General features: G+C 56.9%; 1 protein-coding gene across 1 annotated transcript; it reads right to left on the reverse strand.

Annotated features, from left to right (window-relative positions):
- Positions 1–662: 662 nt before the first annotated feature.
- On the reverse strand, positions 663–4,990 carry EN1 (engrailed homeobox 1). The gene is made up of 2 exons (XM_077151919.1): positions 4,117–4,990; positions 663–979 (listed from the first exon to the last, which is right to left on the reverse strand). Exons 1-2 carry the CDS (start codon positions 4,988–4,990, stop codon positions 663–665), a joined length of 1,191 nt encoding a protein of 396 aa, XP_077008034.1.
- Positions 4,991–17,288: the final 12,298 nt, after the last annotated feature.

Consider the following 17,288-nt stretch of genomic DNA (forward strand, 5'->3'; position numbering starts at 1 on the left):
CAGGACAGACAGACCGACAGAAGGGACTGGGGAGGAGAAGAAGAGGCGGAGGGCAGACACACGAGGCAACACACTCTCACGCACACAAAGAAAAGTCCCAGAGAAACGAGGGGCAGCGATGCGGGGCGGGAGGCACCGAAGAAGCGGTAACATTCAAAGAAAGAGGCAATAAAAACGAAACTGGGCTGGGGGCAGCGGGGTGGGGGTGGAGGTGGGGGATAAAATAATTATAATAATTATAATAATTATAACAATAATAATAATAAAGGAGATTAATAAAAATGTCCAGCAAATAGAGATCGCTACACATATTTCTTTTCCTTACCTGAAATTAAATATATACAAGGTCGTAAGCAGTTTGGCTAGATAGAGCTTTAAGCAGTTCGCAGTTTCTTCCCTTATTCTGTGAATGGAGAAGAGATCTTACTTTTCGATAGCACCTGTCCGAGTCTTTCTCCCTTTTGAAAAATGTTTCGTTGAAACGCGGCTCTCCATTCCGAGGATCTCTCTCTCTCTCTGTCTCTGTCGTCCTTTCCTGGTGCCCCCTCCCTCCTTTGCACTGATTCTCTCTCCCCTGGAGCGGGACCCGCAAGGCGACAGTGGCGATGCCCGGAGGGGGTTCGGGAGCTGCGGCCGGAGCGCGCGTCACCGGCCGGCGACGGCTACTCGCTCTCGTCTTTGTCCTGGACCGTGGTGGTGGAGTGGTTGTACAGTCCCTGCGCCATGAGGTGCAGCGCCAGGCCGTTCTTGATGCCCGTGGCTTTCTTGATCTTGGCGCGCTTGTTCTGGAACCAGATCTTGATCTGGGACTCGTTGAGGCTGAGCTCCTGGGCCAGGGTCTGCCGCCGCTGCTCAGTGATGTAGCGGTTCGCCTGGAACTCCGCCTTGAGTCTCTGCAGCTGCTCGGCCGTGAACGCGGTCCGCGGCCGCTTGTCCTCCTTCTCGTTCTTCTTCTTCTTCAGCTTTCTGGTGCGCGGACCTGCAGCCACGGCGGAAAGGGCCGGGTGGGGTGGGGAGGAGGGAAGTGGGGACAGGGCAGAGGGAGGGGGAAGAGGACAGAGCAGAGGAAGCCGTGAGAATGGCAGAGCCGGGCGGGGATCGGGCCCGGCCCTTCCCGGGCGCTGGCAGAGGCCCTGCTGCACCCCTGACTCCCTCCCGCCAGCCCGCCAGCCCCTCGGATCCAACCGCCTCTCGCCTGGCCACTGGAGTCGCTAGGTTCCCTTTTGGAGGGCCAGAAGAATCGCGAGAAAAAAATAACAGCCTGAGTTGGTAGGTGCATCCTATGCCCCAATTCAGAACAGGAAAGCCAGGGACAGTTTTAAGTCACACACCTTCCTAGCCAAGAAGGTGGGAATCCAAGATGGAGAGATACTTGGAGCCCCATGCCACTCAGCATGGAGCTGGGGGTCAGGAGCCTGCTCTCTTTACAGGCCTGAAATAAAAAGAGGTTCAAGACTGGAGCAATGAGGGCAGGACCTTGGGAATGTCCTTGCATCCAGCCTGAAAACCGGTCCTCCCATCCCTGAAGAAGCCTCCCAAACACCTACAAACAGGCTCAGATGGCTTGTAGGCACTGATCCCGGAAAGCAAGGGGACAGTGAAGGAGCTGAGAGAGGGTGGCCCGCTCCAATAGAGACAGCCATCTTCTCACTCTAGCTCCTTTTCTTTCTCTTTGGTTTAAATCCAGCCCTTTCTAAGGTCAGGGGGAGACACTGACCATCTGCCTCCTTCTCTGAAGTGGTGGAAAAGGCCCTCAGCCAGCTGCAGGCTTTATACCCAGGACGCTGCCTTCCCTAGATCTCTCTCTGCTTCTGTCCCTTGGATGGTGCTAGTAAGAAACAGAGGGTCTTCTCCGTTCCACCACCCAGCTGCCCAGGCGAGGTCTCTCTTATCTCTCCGTTGAATGTTTATGCCGCGATTTCAAGATTGAAAACTCCCAAACAAAACAAAACAAAAATAAGGCAGACAGGCTTTCCCTGACAGTCACTAATGACACCCTACCCCACCTCACCTATGAACAAAACACGGGCAAAAGGATGGAATCAGAGGGACAATTCTGGCAAAAAAAAAAAAAAAAAAATCCGTGCTCCATGGGAAGAGACCACAGGAAACCTCCCCAGGGAGATAAAGTCTCTCTCAAATACTAGGATGGGAAGTGGGCTGCTTTGGGGAGGGATGGAGGAAAAGAGAGAAGGTAGACTGGGAGGATATGACTATTGGCCTGTGCCTGAAAAGCGGGCATCTCTGCTCATTGGCCTTTGCGCTGAGTCTTCTGGAATTTACTTGCTGGGCCCTGCCATGGTTACAGAGCTTCCTGGGTCCAGCTAAGCCCCTGCCAGGTCTATTAAGCCCTAAAGCTGTCTCCAAAGAAGGGTCTTCTCCCACATTCCAAAACTAACTACAGTGGATAAGCAAGGCAACTTCTGGTTCTGGGATGGGCCAAGGTCTGAGGTCCCCAATTATCCTGTAACAAAGAGTCCAGGCCTAGCAGACAGCAGTAGCTCAGGCCTTGGTTAAGGCTCAGTTCCTGAAGTGCCCATGCAGGGAGACAGTCCCCCTGCACCCAGGCCCATAGGAAAGAAAGCCACCAAGAACAAAGGGGCCCACTCCTGAGTTGAGTGCAGAGAGGATTGGAGGCACGGTGGCAGGGGATGAGGCCTTCGTTTAGTAATTCCGGGAGCCGGTAGAGGTGACCCAGGAGATGAACACATCCCAGAAAGGCCCCGCTGCGCATTGTGCTTTCGGGGCATGGTTGGAGTGCTGTTGTGTCTGCGTGCAGAAGGCACGGACACTTGTAATAAAATCGTAGTCTCCCGGCCTGCCCGAGCCGCGCGGCCTGACAGCTCAATCACTCTATCCATCAGGCAAGTCAATCAAAGCAGCTTTTCGGAGGTTCAGGGAGCCGGACGTGTCAATAACGGGGCTCGAGATGGCGGGGGCTGATAGCGCGCATCGATCCGCGCCCGGCCAGCAGCGGCCAGGAGCGAGAGACCCGCAGTGGGAGAGCGACGCGTGGCTACGCTGTGTCCGGCCTCCTCTGGCTCCTGGGCGCCCGGAGCCCGCATCCCGGGTCAGAACCTCTGCCACCCTCCTGGCAGCCCCCACTGCTTTTCCCTGAGCTGCCAGCGGGGCGGCGGGCAGGCCTCAGCCTCCTCTCGAAGGGATCCGGCGGCTGTCCCTCTGCAGGCCTCGGCCTCGGGTCCGCCGAGCGTGAGAGACAGACAGAAAGAAGGCTGAAGAAAAGCCGAGAAAAATGGGCCTGCGACTGGGGGAAATTTGCCAAATGGCAGATAAAGGACGGAAGGAGTGACAGGAGGAAGGAGCGGGAAAATGCGGGTGCCGCGCCGCAGAGAAGCTGCCGAAAAGGGTGGTTCTCCGTGCGCTCGGCTCGGCTTTCTGGCCTGAGTCTGGCCTGCCTTCTCTCTTCTCCGACTGTCTGTCTGTCAGCCCCACAGAACCAAGAGCGAAACGCTCCCGGCACCCACCGCTTCAGCGATCGCCTGCCCCTGATATTCTACCCACCCGGGTCAGATTCGCTCTGATCCTCGGCCAGGGCGACGCGGGAGAGGGACGTTCAAACACATTTCTCTCTCTTCCTGTGTGACTCTAGATCTAACTCTATGTAAAGGAACTCTCCGCAGAACATAACGAGATGGTGTGTGGGTCTGTGAGAATACGCTGCGAAGATTATTTCTCTAGTCAAAGACTTGCTGGATTTCAGTCTCCGCAGGACCTGAATGGCTATATTTGAGACCCAAATCACTAGGCCTACCTTCCTGCCACCTCTAAACACTCCCTCCCTGGAGGAAAAATCAATGAGTGATTTTCGTAGCTTTCCAAAAAATAATAAAGGTAAAACAAAAAGAAGGTCCCAGGGGTTCGGAGTTCAAAATCGAAGGCTGGAGACCCGAGCCTTCCGCGCCCTAAACCTTATACTTACTTAGACCTGGGCCCTCACCCGGATGGAATTGGGGCCGGTTGTGAGGAGAGGGAAGCAGGCGTGAGAAACCAGAGCGCCTGAGGCTGGGCTTGTTCTGCCCAGCGAAGCGGCTGGGAGTTCTGGGGGGGCATCCGCGGAGCCAGCAGGCATGACGCAGCTCGGCGCCGGGTACTCACCGGAGGACGGACGATCCGAGTAGCGCGTGCAGTAGACCCAGGCGGGCCATACGAGAGGCTGCTGCGAGTCACTTTTGACCACGGGCCCGCCATTGGCTGAGCCCATAAGCAGGATGGCGGGGTTGCCGTGTTCCGGGTACTTGGAGCCCTGCGCGCCGGGGCTCCCTGAGCCTCCTCCGCTGCCGCCGCTGCTGTCCGGGGGCTTGGCCGCTGCTGCCGCCGCCGCCGCCGCCGCCGCCGCCACGGCCGCTGCAGCAGCCGCCGCCGCCGCAGCCGCCGGGTTCCCGGTTTTGGACGCGCCAGCGCTGCCGGCCGCGGCTGGCGGGGAGCCGTCGGGCGGACCACAGTTCGCGTCCGGGGTGCATAAGAGCGAGGCGGCGCCCGGCGCCCGCGTGCCCAGCGAATGGACAGGGTCTCTACCTGCTCCGGTCTGGCCTCTGTCACGCTCGACCCGGCCTCCTCCTCCCGCGCCCCCTCCGGCCGCCGCCGCCACGAGGAGCTGCGGCGGCGGCTGCTCCTTTTTGCAGCCGAAGTCCGGCCTCAGGATGTTGTCGATGAAAAAGTTGGTGGTGCGGTGCAGTTGGGCCGCGGGCTGCGGCTGATGAGCAGGCGCCGCGAGATGCTGAGGCGGCGGCGGGGGCGGGGGAGGCGGGGGGAGGTGCGGGTGGTGGGCCAGGGGCGGCAGGCAGGGCACCGCGGGCGGCGACGGGGGCGCGGGCTGCGGGGACACGGGTCCGCTGTCTCCATCGCTGCCGCTGCTACCGCTGGCGCCGGGGCTGAGGCTCAGGCTGAGGCCGCCCGGGGCCGCCGCCGCCGCCGCCGCGCCGAGGCCCGAGTCACGCTGACTTTTAGGTTCCGGCTGCTGCTCTTCCATGCTCGGCCGCCCCGCCGCGCCGGCCCCCGCCCCCCGCGCTTCGCTCCCCACCCCACTTTGCCAGCGGCCCGTGGGGGTGCGCGGAGGAAGGAGGCAGGCGAAGCCCCAGCGAAGGCGAGGGGCGGCGCAGGAAAAAAAAAGCCCAGGCGCCTGGCCTGGATCGCTCGCTCTTATCGAGCAGATAGATCTTGCTGTCTCTGCCTCCCTCTAATTTGTAGACATCCAGATATGGAGACACTTGGCTATGTCTTTTTTTTCTTTTTCTTTTTTCCTTTCTGCAACCAGATTCAATGATTTCTTTTAAATGGGGAGTCAGCCACGGCCGAAAAGAAAAAAAATAAAAAAAAAAAATAAAAAAAAGAGAGAGAAAGAAAGAAAAGAAAAAACAAAAAGAAAAAAAAAGAAAGATAGAAAAAAGCTCCGGGAATTTTTTTTTTCTTAAAGGGAAAAAATAGTCTTTAAAGTCTAGCCATCTTCGTAGGCAAGTAGTGAGGGCTTTGACTTCCCCGAGTGTCACGCTCAGCTGTGCCCAGAGCGCGAGGCTGGCAGCGCCTTTAATCGCCTTTGCTTTTTTTGCAGGGAAAGCGCGTCTCCGCCAGCGCCGGGGCTGCCTTTTTTTTTTTTTTTCAAATCTCTGACAGCTCGGATCTTTGCACAAACTCTCGCTTAAAAAAAAAATCACCCAGGCACACTTTTTGCCTTCTAACCGGAAGCACGTGAGTCAGGGCCGCACGTGTGCGGGGCCAATGGCGAGCCGGCACTCGCGCTGACACCCGGGCCGCGGCCCAATGAGTGCGCGCGGGACTTTGCGGATAAATAATCCGGGGGCGGCGGCCGCGGGCGGAGAGGGGGCGCCGCCGCGCGGGCCCCGCGCGTCGGGCCAGCCCTCCCCTCTGTTGCCTCAGTCCCTCCCCCTCCTTTAGGCCCTGACCAAGGAGGGGGCAGAGGAGACAGGGGGAGGGGTGGGTTTGGGGGTGTAGGCAAATAAAGAAGCAACTTCAAAAACAACTTGTTGGAGAAATGCAGGATTATGGGTGCGTGCAAGACGGATGCAGGGTCAGGAAGCAGGGGCCTCGGCTCTTTGCACCCTCACGCCTAAGAAACTTAGCCTTTTATTTTCTCGTTTATTCCCTTCTTGCTGTTAGAAAGGGTGAAAGGTTGTTTGTTGTCACTGCCCATCTCTGTGTGTATGTATGTATGGGGGGGGTGCGCGTGTGTCTGTGTGTTGGAGGGAGAGTGTTGAGACGAGAAAGTCGCTGGTGTGAAATAGATCTAGATAGGGTTGGTTACTTTCAGAGGCACAGTTTATTTTTCAGTAATAGCAAAAGCAGGAGGCCCGCGGTGCCTAGCCAACAGCGCTAGTTTGTCGGTCGCACGCCTAGCCGCTTCGCTGCATGTCGCTCCGGGGAATCCTCACCCACGCCCTTGCTGGTCCAGACCTTGGACAACACCCGGAACGGCCCTGGCGCCACTGAGTCAGGCCCAGAGGGCGCGGGAGACCCCGAGCGTCGGGCTGGCCGGAGCCTGTTCCTTCGCTTGCTGCGGGAGTGGGGGCCGCCCAGGCTTCGCGGAGTTGTCCGGGAGGGCGGTTGGGCTGGATGAGTCAGGGCGGGAATAAGGGCGAGGCCCAGGCTTTTGGGTTCAGGGCAACCTTCATGTTAGATTTCTCTGCACTGTAAAATCAAATAAATAAAAGCATTGCACCTCCAGGTGTTTGCCTGGCTAACTGGACAGCGAGTTTTACACCATTGCAAGGTGACTGATTTTTCTGTATTTGCTCTCGACATCTTGGGGGCCTCCGGCTCAAGCCCTACAGGTTCATCCCAAGCTTTGGGGGATTGCGGGACTCCAGCCGCCCCCACACTCACCGAGATCCATCTTCCGTCCGCTGGGCTCTTCTTCGTTTCTTCCCTGATGAAGCAACCCCAAAAGTTCTCCCACAGCCGGGCATAGGGGAGTGAGGCCGGGGCACAGGCGGGCTGGTCTGCCGCGCGATTTCAGAGAGCCAGGGTCGGATTGGCTACTGGAGCCTGCGATGTACAAAAGAAAAGGGCAAGTTTCCGGCAACGGAGGCCTTCGCAGGGGTATCATCTGTGCAGCTGCAGAGGACCTGCTCGCTCTGACCGCCAACCTCAACTGAGACGACAGAGGATCTCTTTAGGGATATTGTCTAGTTGGGGCATGCAAAATAATTCCTCTCTCCAGTTTCCCAGACAAGTCCCAGGGAATTAGGAAGGAAATAAAACGAAAACCACAGCAAGGCGAAACCATCGCAGTAGCCGAAGTTTCTGAGAGGGGCTGGTGGAGAGCGGGAATTCGCACTGCTCCCTGCATCTTCAGGTCAGCTGAGCCCCCCCCTACTCACCCGCCTGCCACCCACATCCGATTCCCAAGTTCCTGGCTAGACCTTAGCGGTGCCCGGGGCGGGGGGGGGGGGGGGGGGGGGGGGGGGGGAACAGCACGAACATCTAGCTGCAGTCTCCTCCACCCCTCTCCAACCGCCCTAAACCCCACCTTGGGGTCTCTCGAGTCCTCTGCATCCCCATCCCCAAGGGCTCCCCGAAATTTCCCGGCGCCCCCTCCTCTAATCCCCGAAGTGAGGGTGGAATTTTATTTATATTTAAGTTCGAAAAATTGAAATCTTTATCCCGCAAGCTAGCGTGGGTACTTAATTAAATTCTAATTAGGACACTATCAATATCCTATTTAGCCGCGTAGCTTTTGTGCGCCGCGGTCCCTTTCAGTGCCGTAAATAGGGTCTCGACGCCTTATCTCGCCTGCAAGAGACGCCTCGAGAAGGGCTGCGGAAGATAATTTATAGGTTTTAATTACTCTTCATTCCGCCTGATCAGCTTGGCGTTCATCACAGGCCTGTGAATAAAACCCTGGTCAAAAGCTCTGTCACATCGCGCTGGCAAGACGCTTAATCAAAGTGAGCGGCCCCGCGCGCCGCGCGGCCCGGCTCCTCCACGTAATTTCCAGCCAGCTGATAAAGCCAGCTGAATAATGCGGCGGCCCTTTGGAGACACCATTTACAGAAATGACTTTATTGACGGCTTAACGTCGGTAATTCATTTTACCTTTCATGTAGTGGAGCCCGGATTTGTTACAGTAATGGGATGATAAATGCACCCGCGGCCCACGAGCTGGGGCTGGATTAGGCGGCGCTCCGCGCGCTACCTCGAGCCCCCCACCCCTCCCCAGGCCCAGCCTGCACCCAACGCTGTGCACATCGCGGGGCTCGCTCTCCATGGCCCCCACCCGGGCCGGCGCCCTCCTCTCCCTCCTGAAAATGAACATACTATCGGGATCTGGTGTTCTGGCAAGCCTGGGAGTGAGGTGTGCGAGGGCTGAGAGCGAATACACGTTGGCGGAAACGGGTGTGCGAGGGGTCTGGAAGACTCCCGGCGAGCCCAGGGCTGGGTGTGTGGGTGAGAAAGTATGGGCAGGGTGAGTTGCCTGTGCATGTATGTGGGTAAAGAGGTTGGCTGTGTGGAGGGGTGTATGTGCACAAGTGAGTGCACATACTTTCCGGAACTTTTTTTCAGCCTTTGAGAATTAGGAAATTTTCTTCAACTTACTAGATGCCCGGGCCAGGATGACAGGGAGGCAGGTGGGCAGGAAGCAGATGGAGGGATTGGGGAACCTGCTGGAGTGGAGTAGAGCCCCTTTCTCCAAAAGCTCTTGGCTCCAGGGCCAAGGGCAAGGAAGTGTGAGGGCGCTCTGCTGTCCATTTCCATAGCCTTGCAGCTCTGAGCAGGACAGTTCATGCAGTGAGTCCCAAAGAGGGTCACAAACTGGGTCAAGTCTGAGAAATAAATGTTGATTGTCCCCAAGTAATACCCAGCTCAGATAGGGGATTATGTTGAGAAGAAAATTATTTTGTTTTATTTTGTTTTGTTTTAAGCATCCAAGTGTGTGTGTGTGTGGGGGGGCGATTTCTCTTCCACTTTGAAGGCAGAAGGGGACTCAAGGAGAACTTTAAAGTTAAGCAGGACCTTGAGACACCCCAACCTCCTTGTCGCCTCTCCTACCAACAGATCCCCTCCATTCTGTGCTGCAAAGCAGGGGATTCCACTGAGCAAACCAGTGAAAACAGTATATTCTATGAGTTTTGGCGACTGCTGGAGAAGTTTAGGGAGGATATAGAAGGAAGACCAATGAGCGATTTGGAGCAGTCTCAAGGTGAAGGCTGAGACATTGTTCCTTTGTTTCTCCTCTTTCTCAATTTTGCAAAAAACACTAAACGGTGTCAGAGTAGCCAGTGGCTGTGGGGGCTGAAGCATGTGTTTGTGTCTGTTTTGCATATTATTAGAGCCACAGGGAGAGAAAACTGGTCCATAAGTATGTGTTTGTGTCTCTGTGTGCACTTGTGCGCTGGCAGGAAGCCTGTCCTTGTGCACAGTAGAGTGTATGCCTGAGTCAGTCCACTACCAGGGTATGCAGAAATGTATTTGTGTGAAGGTTTGAGTGTGTGCTGTTCTGAAAACAAAACAAAACAACAACAACAAAATACTCGCTCCCCATCCCGGCATGAGTTTCCCTAGAGTTTTGAATTTCCTTTCGGCAGAGATAAATTTCTCTCCCTTTGCAGGATGGGGACCGGAGGTGAACTGTGAACGAAAACCTCGCAGCCTAGTAGGGCGTGCGGCGCGATGGGCCGGGAGTGCGGACGTGTTGTGTGCAGCCGGCGGTAATCGCATTTCGAGTGTAGATCAGATGGCGGTGGGGCCTCGTGGCGCGGGACATGAATGAGTTGTCGCAACACAATAGCGCGCAGCCTTCCTACGGGGACTGGGTGACCAGCGGTTTTGTTGAGAGTGAATGCGAAGAGATTTCTGCTACAAGTGCCGCGGTATTATTATGAGCCGGAAGGTCAGACTATACATCGCAGGTCCCCAAAGCCTATAGACCTTGGGAAATGTGGAGCCTCGAACCACGTCATTGTACCTGACAGTTCTTTCAATAGACTAATTCAATTAGCGCTCAGGGTTTCGGTCTTCATTTGGAGGCGATAATAATGTGGGGGGTGACTGTCGGGGGGATTCGTTGGGTATTGGTTGAGGAACCTGAGCGGCTCTGCCCGTAGCTGGAAGTGCGACTGGGGGGAGGCGGGCGAAGAGAAAAAGCCGAGGTGGGTGGGGGTGCGTGGAAAACAATCCATGGAAAATAAAACGCTCTGTTGACTCTCGAATTTGGGGCGACAGCTTTGTTTATAGATGGCCCACACGACTCCTCTGAGGGTGGGGGGAGAGGAGTCCCTTTTTCTGTGTACAATGAAATACGCCCATAAATGCCCGGGTTCCTGGAAAGCCGAGAAAAAGCTTGCTGTTGAGGTTGGCACTTTGGGGACTTTCACTATTTGGGTTTTTTGCCCCCCCACACACACACCATGCCTCCCCCTAGGATCTTCTCCCTTTTATCAGTAATATGCGCCTGTTTGTTTGTTTTCCTCTAAAATTTGGACAGGCAAAGCAAATTAAGCCCTTTCTCCTCTGGTCTCGGAGACTGAGGGAAATGGGGGAAACATTGTAGCGATTTCCGTAAATCAGTGTTCAGGGTTCGAAAGGACACCCGGGGCGGTGGTTTCGTATCGAGCCCGCGAGGACAGCCCGGCGTGAGACCTGCAGGGTGCCAACGGACCCGTCGCTGCTCCCGGGTTTACGCGCCGTGTTCGGGCTGCGAAGGGCTCCTTGGCTCGGATTACCGGAATGGGCGCTTTCACTACCCGCTCGGTATCCCTAAACCACTCCGGGGCTATAGCCACGCAACCAGCTAGGCCCCTGAACCTAAGGATTTTAGAGTTCGCGGCTCCCGAAGGGAAGGCAACTGCATCTATTTCCGTATATATATATCTCCACTTTAATGAAGCATCTTCTTTGTCTCCTTACAATGAATCTCACCAAACCGGCAAACTGAAACTCTTATGTTGAAACACCTCCCTGGCCCCCAGAAAAAAAAAAAAGCTATAGTTAATGCATTGCCTACGCTGTTCTATTTTGCTTCTTTCTCTTTTGTCCCGACTCCCTTCGAGAAGGTTCCCCGAAACCAGTGCTCCCAGGCCCAGGGGATCCCTCTGAGTGACACCCCAATCCCCACCTGTAAGTTGGCGACTCCCGCCTGGATCCAGCTCGGAGAGGTTTCGAGTACACATCGTCTGGATTTGAGAGTTTGCGAGCGGGTGGGTGCGAGGGTGGAAGAGAATGAGGAAGGGTCAGCGCTGTTTCCGGGTTCTACTGCTCCCCCCCCCAACCCCCTCCTCCGCCCTCGGCTCCATCCCGCTCCCCAGGAGGCCTGGACTAGACCCAATCACAAAGTTGGGGACAGAAGAAAAAAAAATCAACGCGAGGAAAGAACAAACGCAATATCCAAGTCCTTTTACAGGAACTCCCGCGACTCCCAAACCATGTTCTTTTTGCTTTCCTGAGTTAACTGTCCTTCTCCTTCTCCTCCTCCTCTTTCCTTTAACTCCTATAGGGTTGGGGTGTGTCCCCGGGCTCGTCTCCATCTAATCCGAGAAAAGGAAACAGAAGTCCGCGCGCCTGCCGGTCGGCTTCCCGGTTCCCCGCCCACCCAGAGACGCGATCCAGGCCGCGTCCCCCTTCAGCCCAAGGGGGCTGCAGCCTCGGGACCTGCTCCCTGGGAAGGGTATGGGAAAGGCTCAGAGTTTCTGCAGAGCTCTGCGGGGGACAGGCGGGGAGAAGAGGAAGAGAAAAGTTTAGTCCGAAGGGGAGGCGGCGGCGGGGAAGACAATTCTGGCCGCTTGGGTGTGGGAGAGAAGAAGTCTCGAGAACCAGTCTGTCTCCCCCTACCTCCTCCCCACCTCCTTTATCCAGATTGGATCGGGTGGGAGTGGAGGGGGGGGTCGTCACTGCAATACCGAGGTCTTTCCGGGCCACCTTCTCCGTCCGCCTGCTACCGCAGAAAGTGAGGTGGGGGGACAAGCGTGCGCCCGAGCGCGTGCATGGGTTACGTGACTCTGTGCGTGAGAGGTTCCGTGTGCGTGCGTATATGGGTGTGTGTGCCGGAGTGTGCAGAGAAGAACTGCGTGCGTTGGTGTGTCCGTCTGGTTCTTGTGTCTTGAGCTACGTGCAAGAGTTCTGCGCCGACTTATACCTGTGGTGTCCATTTGTACGGAGTCTCCGTGTGTGCGTTTGTCGCGAGCTGGGAAGGGGGCAACAGCTGCCTCTTGACCAAAGCTTTGGAAATGAGGTGTGTGAAGTCGCAACGACTAAGGGCTCTGACGCCAAACCAACACTTCCTCTCCTACCCCCATTGCTTTTCCCCACTCTTCACCCGCGCGTTGAACTATGCCAGGACAGTTGTCCGTGGCCGGGTTAAAATAAACACTGGTTTAAAGGTTTTTGTTTTCTTCCAAGACCCACCTCTGCATTTTCGAAGCCCAGAGCTTTGACTGCGGGGAGCATGGACAGCGCGTGGCAATATCAAGATCAAAGGGACCCCAGGAGGTGCATGACCAAAAACTCGTTCCGTAAAGGAGGAAACTGACATCCAGAGAGCGGAAGGAATCGCCACTAGTCTCCGAGCTTGAGAACCGGGCTCGGGAGCCGTGGGCATCCGAGTACTGTCCTGCGGCCTAAGTCCCAAGTGAGAGCGCAGGGGATGGTGTCTCCTCAGTCACCAACCCACTTCATTCGTCCCCAGAGTCAGAGCCACTTTCTTCCCCCGCAGGGAGTGGGGTGGAGCGGAGCCGGAGTCTTTAGGGCTGGGAATACAGTGGGGGGAGATCCAAGTCCTTTCTCTTGTCGGGCACCCTTTGGGCATCTTATGGTTACTGCCCACCTTGGATTGAGGAGTTCGCAGCTTCCTCTTAGCCCCCATTCACCTCCGGAACTTTCCAGACGTACAGTTAGTGGTGTGGGTCGGTGAGGGGAAAGCAGGCCGAGCTTCCTGCAGGCGTAATTGGGGTGGAGGGTGAAAGGAGGCGGGGGGGGGAGGGGGAGAAATACGGCTTTTTGGGGGAGCCCCAAAGACAATCCAAGCACGTCCCTTCCCTCACGCGGCCGGGATGCGCGCCCCAAAATTGTTATGCAAATAGTCAAGTATATGATCTCCTGGCGATCAAAGCGGCAAAGCCAAATATTAGAGAAGAAGCCAATAATGAATGAGTAAATTAAGAAACCGGTCTCGGGGACAATTATCGCCTCAAGTGAAAAGCGCCCTGTTTTCTTTCATCTCTCCCTCCCCAGATATATAAAAAAGAAAAAAAAAAGGTGAAAGCACAGGGGCTCGGAGGGCGGCAGAAGAAGGCAGCGGACCAGCGTAGGTGAATGAGAGGAGGCGTGGAAGTGTTTGTTGAGGTGTTGAGGGGAGATAACGCCCCCTAGGGGTGACCCGGGTGGGTCCGCGTGTCTTTGACTGAGCCAAGCGCCCGACGCTCATTGGCCCTTAACAAGGTGGAGCCCGAGGCCATTCGGAACCTCGACTCATGGATTAAAATCGGGGTTTGTACGGTCTTCTTTTTCAAATCATTGAACACCCAGCCCAGGCTTCCCCCGCGGTCTCTTTCTGTCTCCTTTCAGTCGGGGAGTTACCGTAGGATGGCAGGCAGGGCAGGGCACAGGGTCCGAGCGGCGCAGGCGGACTCCCCGCAGGTTTTCCTGTGTGGAACGCGCCATCTGCCGGGGGTTTGGGGAACAGCTCCTGCGTGCCGCTTTCCGCCACCTCCAGGCCGGAAGAAGAGGTTTGGGTCTCTGTCCCCCGTCCATGGGGCCTCTTACCTGACAGTCGGCGGCTGAAGGTAGCGCCTGAACTCTGAGCCGGAAGCGGGAAGAGACCTAAGGATTCCGGGAAGGGGATCTTAATCGGAATTCCCTCACTTCATGAAAGCCGAAGCTTGAGAGAAAAGCCCCCAGGGGCTTGTGGTTCAGAAGGTAGAAAATGACTGGGACGCAATGGAACGGCGCGGGTCTGGAGTGGGGAGGAGGTGCTCTCGCTCTCCCTGACTGCCCAGTGCTGTGTGACCTTGGACTGATCCCCGGCCCTCTCTGGGCTTCAGTTCCAACGGAGGGTGTTGGATTATTAGACCCCTTCCCAGCTCTAACAATGAATCTGCGCAATATACATAGAGACCTGTGTCTCTTCCTTTTTTTTTTCCTAGTACTTTAATAGATCTTGGGCCTTAGGTGCTATTTATATCGTATACATACTTATGCATACTTAATATATAACTGGTTCGGTTTTATTACTGTTTTCTGGATTGCATGAGGATTTCATCTGAGCAAAGTTAAGATGTTTCTGGCCAGAAATGTCCTGAGAAGTCTCCATAATACTTAAACCTTTGTATTAGAATCAAATAAAGAAGAAAACTCTGCTCACTTTGCGATGTGGCTCCTCTGGGAGGACCCGGGTTCTGAAGTCAGGAAGGACACAATGCGCCCGCATGTGGGAGGCTCAGGACTGGAAAGAAGGGCTGAGGCTGGAGGGGACAACCGGAGAGGTCGAGGCAACCAAATCGCCCGAGCCCTAAGGTGGGGAGAAATGTATGACCCTGTGGCTCCCTGCCGGACCATGTCCTCTGGAGCAGAAAAGCAGGCGCCGAGGCCCGTGTAGGATAGCTGGGACCTGGAGCCCCTTGAACACTACGTAAAATTTTAAAGGCACAGAAACCTAGGGAGAGGGGTGGGTAATATTTTGCTCGTTTTATCTGGAGAATCTCCTATAACATCTGCTTTACTTTCCCGGTTTGCGGCGCTTGAGGGAGGCGCCGTCTCTGCGCGGTGGGGTCCTTTCCGGCAACGATCCGGGCTCAAGCCCAGGACTACCCCGGCCCGAGCTGGGCACGGCCCTCGAGGAGCCCTGACAGGGTCCGAGCAGCCCAGCAGGGCCAACGGCAGGTTCGCATCGGGAACAGGACCCAAGCGGTCCCTGAACCAGCCTGCGGAGCCGCGTTCATCCTCAGCTCTCGCTGGCTGCGCAGGTCCCGACGGGTGACTCTTCGAGCAGCTCGACGGGGACCTCGCGTCTCTCTCCTGGGGATCCAAACTCCTCTTGGGACATTTAAAGGGACCTTTTGCTTTCTGGATGGAGGGCAAGTTTAGGGGAATCGTTTCGGAACCTCTAGCTCCCCCGAGGTGGTGTATTTCAGCGCCTGGAGAATCGGCAACTACAGGTGATTCAAGACAGTGTTTTAGTGTCCCTATTTACAGATCTGAAAGTCGAGGGACGGGTCACTTGTTCCAAGAGCGGCCGCCTGAACACGACCCGAGTTCTCCGGAGCGAGCTGAGGCCTCTCCCGGACGCCAGCGCGGCGCGTGCGGCTCGGAACTTTTAGCCCGCAGGGCCTTGGCGTTGCCGTCTCTTTGCCACCGCCAACCGATGCGGCGGGACTTACCTCACTGTGACCCGCACTTTCCCCACCCCTCGGATCAGACCCGATCCTTGGAATTCGGGACTTTGCTCCCTAGACTTCACACCTCCCCCTCCCCCCACGCGCCCTCTGGCTCCCTCGCCCGGCCCTGGGGTCAGCTGCTTTGCGGCTAAGCCAGGCGGGCCTGGGAAATCGGGAGCTTCAGGCCTCGGCCCAACACGACCGCCGGCGAACTGGGGCCCGGCAGCCAGCCGGGTGCGGGATCCTCCGGCTGAGCGACGTGGCCGCGTGGCCGCTGCCGCCGGGCAGACCGAGGGAGAGGCCACACTCTGTCCATTCCGCCGCCCGCTGGAATCTCCCACGAGCCCCAGATTTCAGAAATTCAGATTAAGACGCCGGAGGCGAATACGCTGCGGAGAGCAGACCAAGACTTGGAACCCTGGCTGCCCCTGTGGCGCAGCTCCGACCAACTTCCGCGGTGGGATTGATGTGGGAAAACAGAAGCATTCACCCCAAACAATATTTTCCCCTATTTCATCCGGGTGTTGACATCTGAGAAAGGGATCAGGCAGTCTGCAGGGAGGTGGGGACGGGCAGGCGGAGAGAGGATTTCGCGGTCCACCACCCCCAAAAACGAGATATCGCTGATAACCTGTACATGCAGTCACTGGCTATATACAGGCACAGCTCTAAGCCTTTCATTTGGGTTAGCTAATTTCACTGTTACAATAACACATTGAGGGCTATCTCACTGACTCCATCTTGCAAAGGAGGAAACTGAGGCACGAAGAGAAGGAAGCTGGCCCAAGGGTATATCCCTAGTAAATGGGAAATGAAGAACCAAATCTGTCCCCGGCTCCGGATGAGCTAGATGCGGACCAACCCTCTCAGAGGACACTTGAAGTCGTCCCCCCGGTCCCAGGGAGGACGAGGTTATAATTTCCCCCGCAGGGTGCGAGGACTTGGAGCCTCCCGGCCTTTAAAGCAGCCCGCACTCCCTCTACCCTGGGGCCGCCAGGGAGGCTCGCACCTTCCCGGCGAGCTTCAGGCAGTGCGAGCGCCGCCCTAGGCGAGGTCTCCAGCCCGCGACAGAGACAGGAAGCCCAAAACACCGCCCGTCTGCAAAGCCCAGATGGGAGCCGGAGCTAGAGCAGCGCGTAGGCCGCAGCCTCTCCTTGCTGGTATTGTCTGTTTTCTTTCTTCTCGCTCGCAAGCTCAGTGACCCGGAAGGGGCCGAGCGTCGGACTTGGTCTTGGTGGACTGCACATAGCGGCGGGGGACAGAAACGCTCCGTCAGGCAGGTCCCAGGCCGCAGCCCCTGGAGTGAGCAGTGGCGAGGCCCCGACACCTCCGCGTCTTCGGGGCCTCCAAGCCTGGCGCTCGGCGACTGCTGATGAGTCGCCAAGGCGGGACTTGGACGTTTGCAGACCGTTTTCGAGCTGCCGGCGGGGACCCTGGCTGGCGTGCGCAGGGAGCTTGGTGCCACCGAGACGTCAGGGCCCGGGGTTTTCCCCAAGTCCCGCGGCGGAGCTGCCGGGGGCGGGCGAGGGTTTTGGGAAAAAAAAAAACAAAAAAAACCGGAGGACCCGACGTTTCGCATCCGTGCTGGGGAGTGCCGTCCCCTGCGGGACGTGCCTCTCCCAGGTCCCGGGAGCCGGTCTGCGTGTGGGTTAACAGCTCGCCTGGCGCAACCGCTGCAATAAACCCTGCAAATTGGGCTCGGCTCGCCGAGACGAGGGTGGGGGTGGGGGTGGGGGACGCAAAGAGAAAGAGGGGATTCAGGGCCACTCTCCTCTCCCGGTCAGTAGGTAGAGTTCCACCCACGCCTCACTGACCCCAGTTACTCGCAGGCCTTGAGGAACCCCCGCCGCCCCCCAGAACTTGCAGCGGGTGGTGCCGCCTCGTCTGGGCCTGGCGATAAGTCTTCCCCGGCCGGGCCGAGAGAAAGGAGGAGGCCTCGGCTTGCAG

Source organism: Tamandua tetradactyla, chromosome 3 (assembly GCF_023851605.1).
Source record: "Tamandua tetradactyla isolate mTamTet1 chromosome 3, mTamTet1.pri, whole genome shotgun sequence".
In the NCBI taxonomy this organism is placed as follows: Eukaryota; Metazoa; Chordata; class Mammalia; order Pilosa; family Myrmecophagidae; genus Tamandua; species Tamandua tetradactyla.

What these genes read in the sequence shown, in the direction of transcription:
- EN1 (XM_077151919.1), bottom strand. Translation starts at nt 4,990, where the DNA reads ATGGAAGAGCAGCAGCCGGAACCTAAAAGTCAGCGTGACTCGGGCCTC. An exon ending in CTCGGATCGTCCGTCCTCCG is followed by an intron (nt 980 to 4,116) that starts GTGAGTACCCGG and finishes CCGTGGCTGCAG; the next exon opens with GTCCGCGCACCAGAAAGCTG.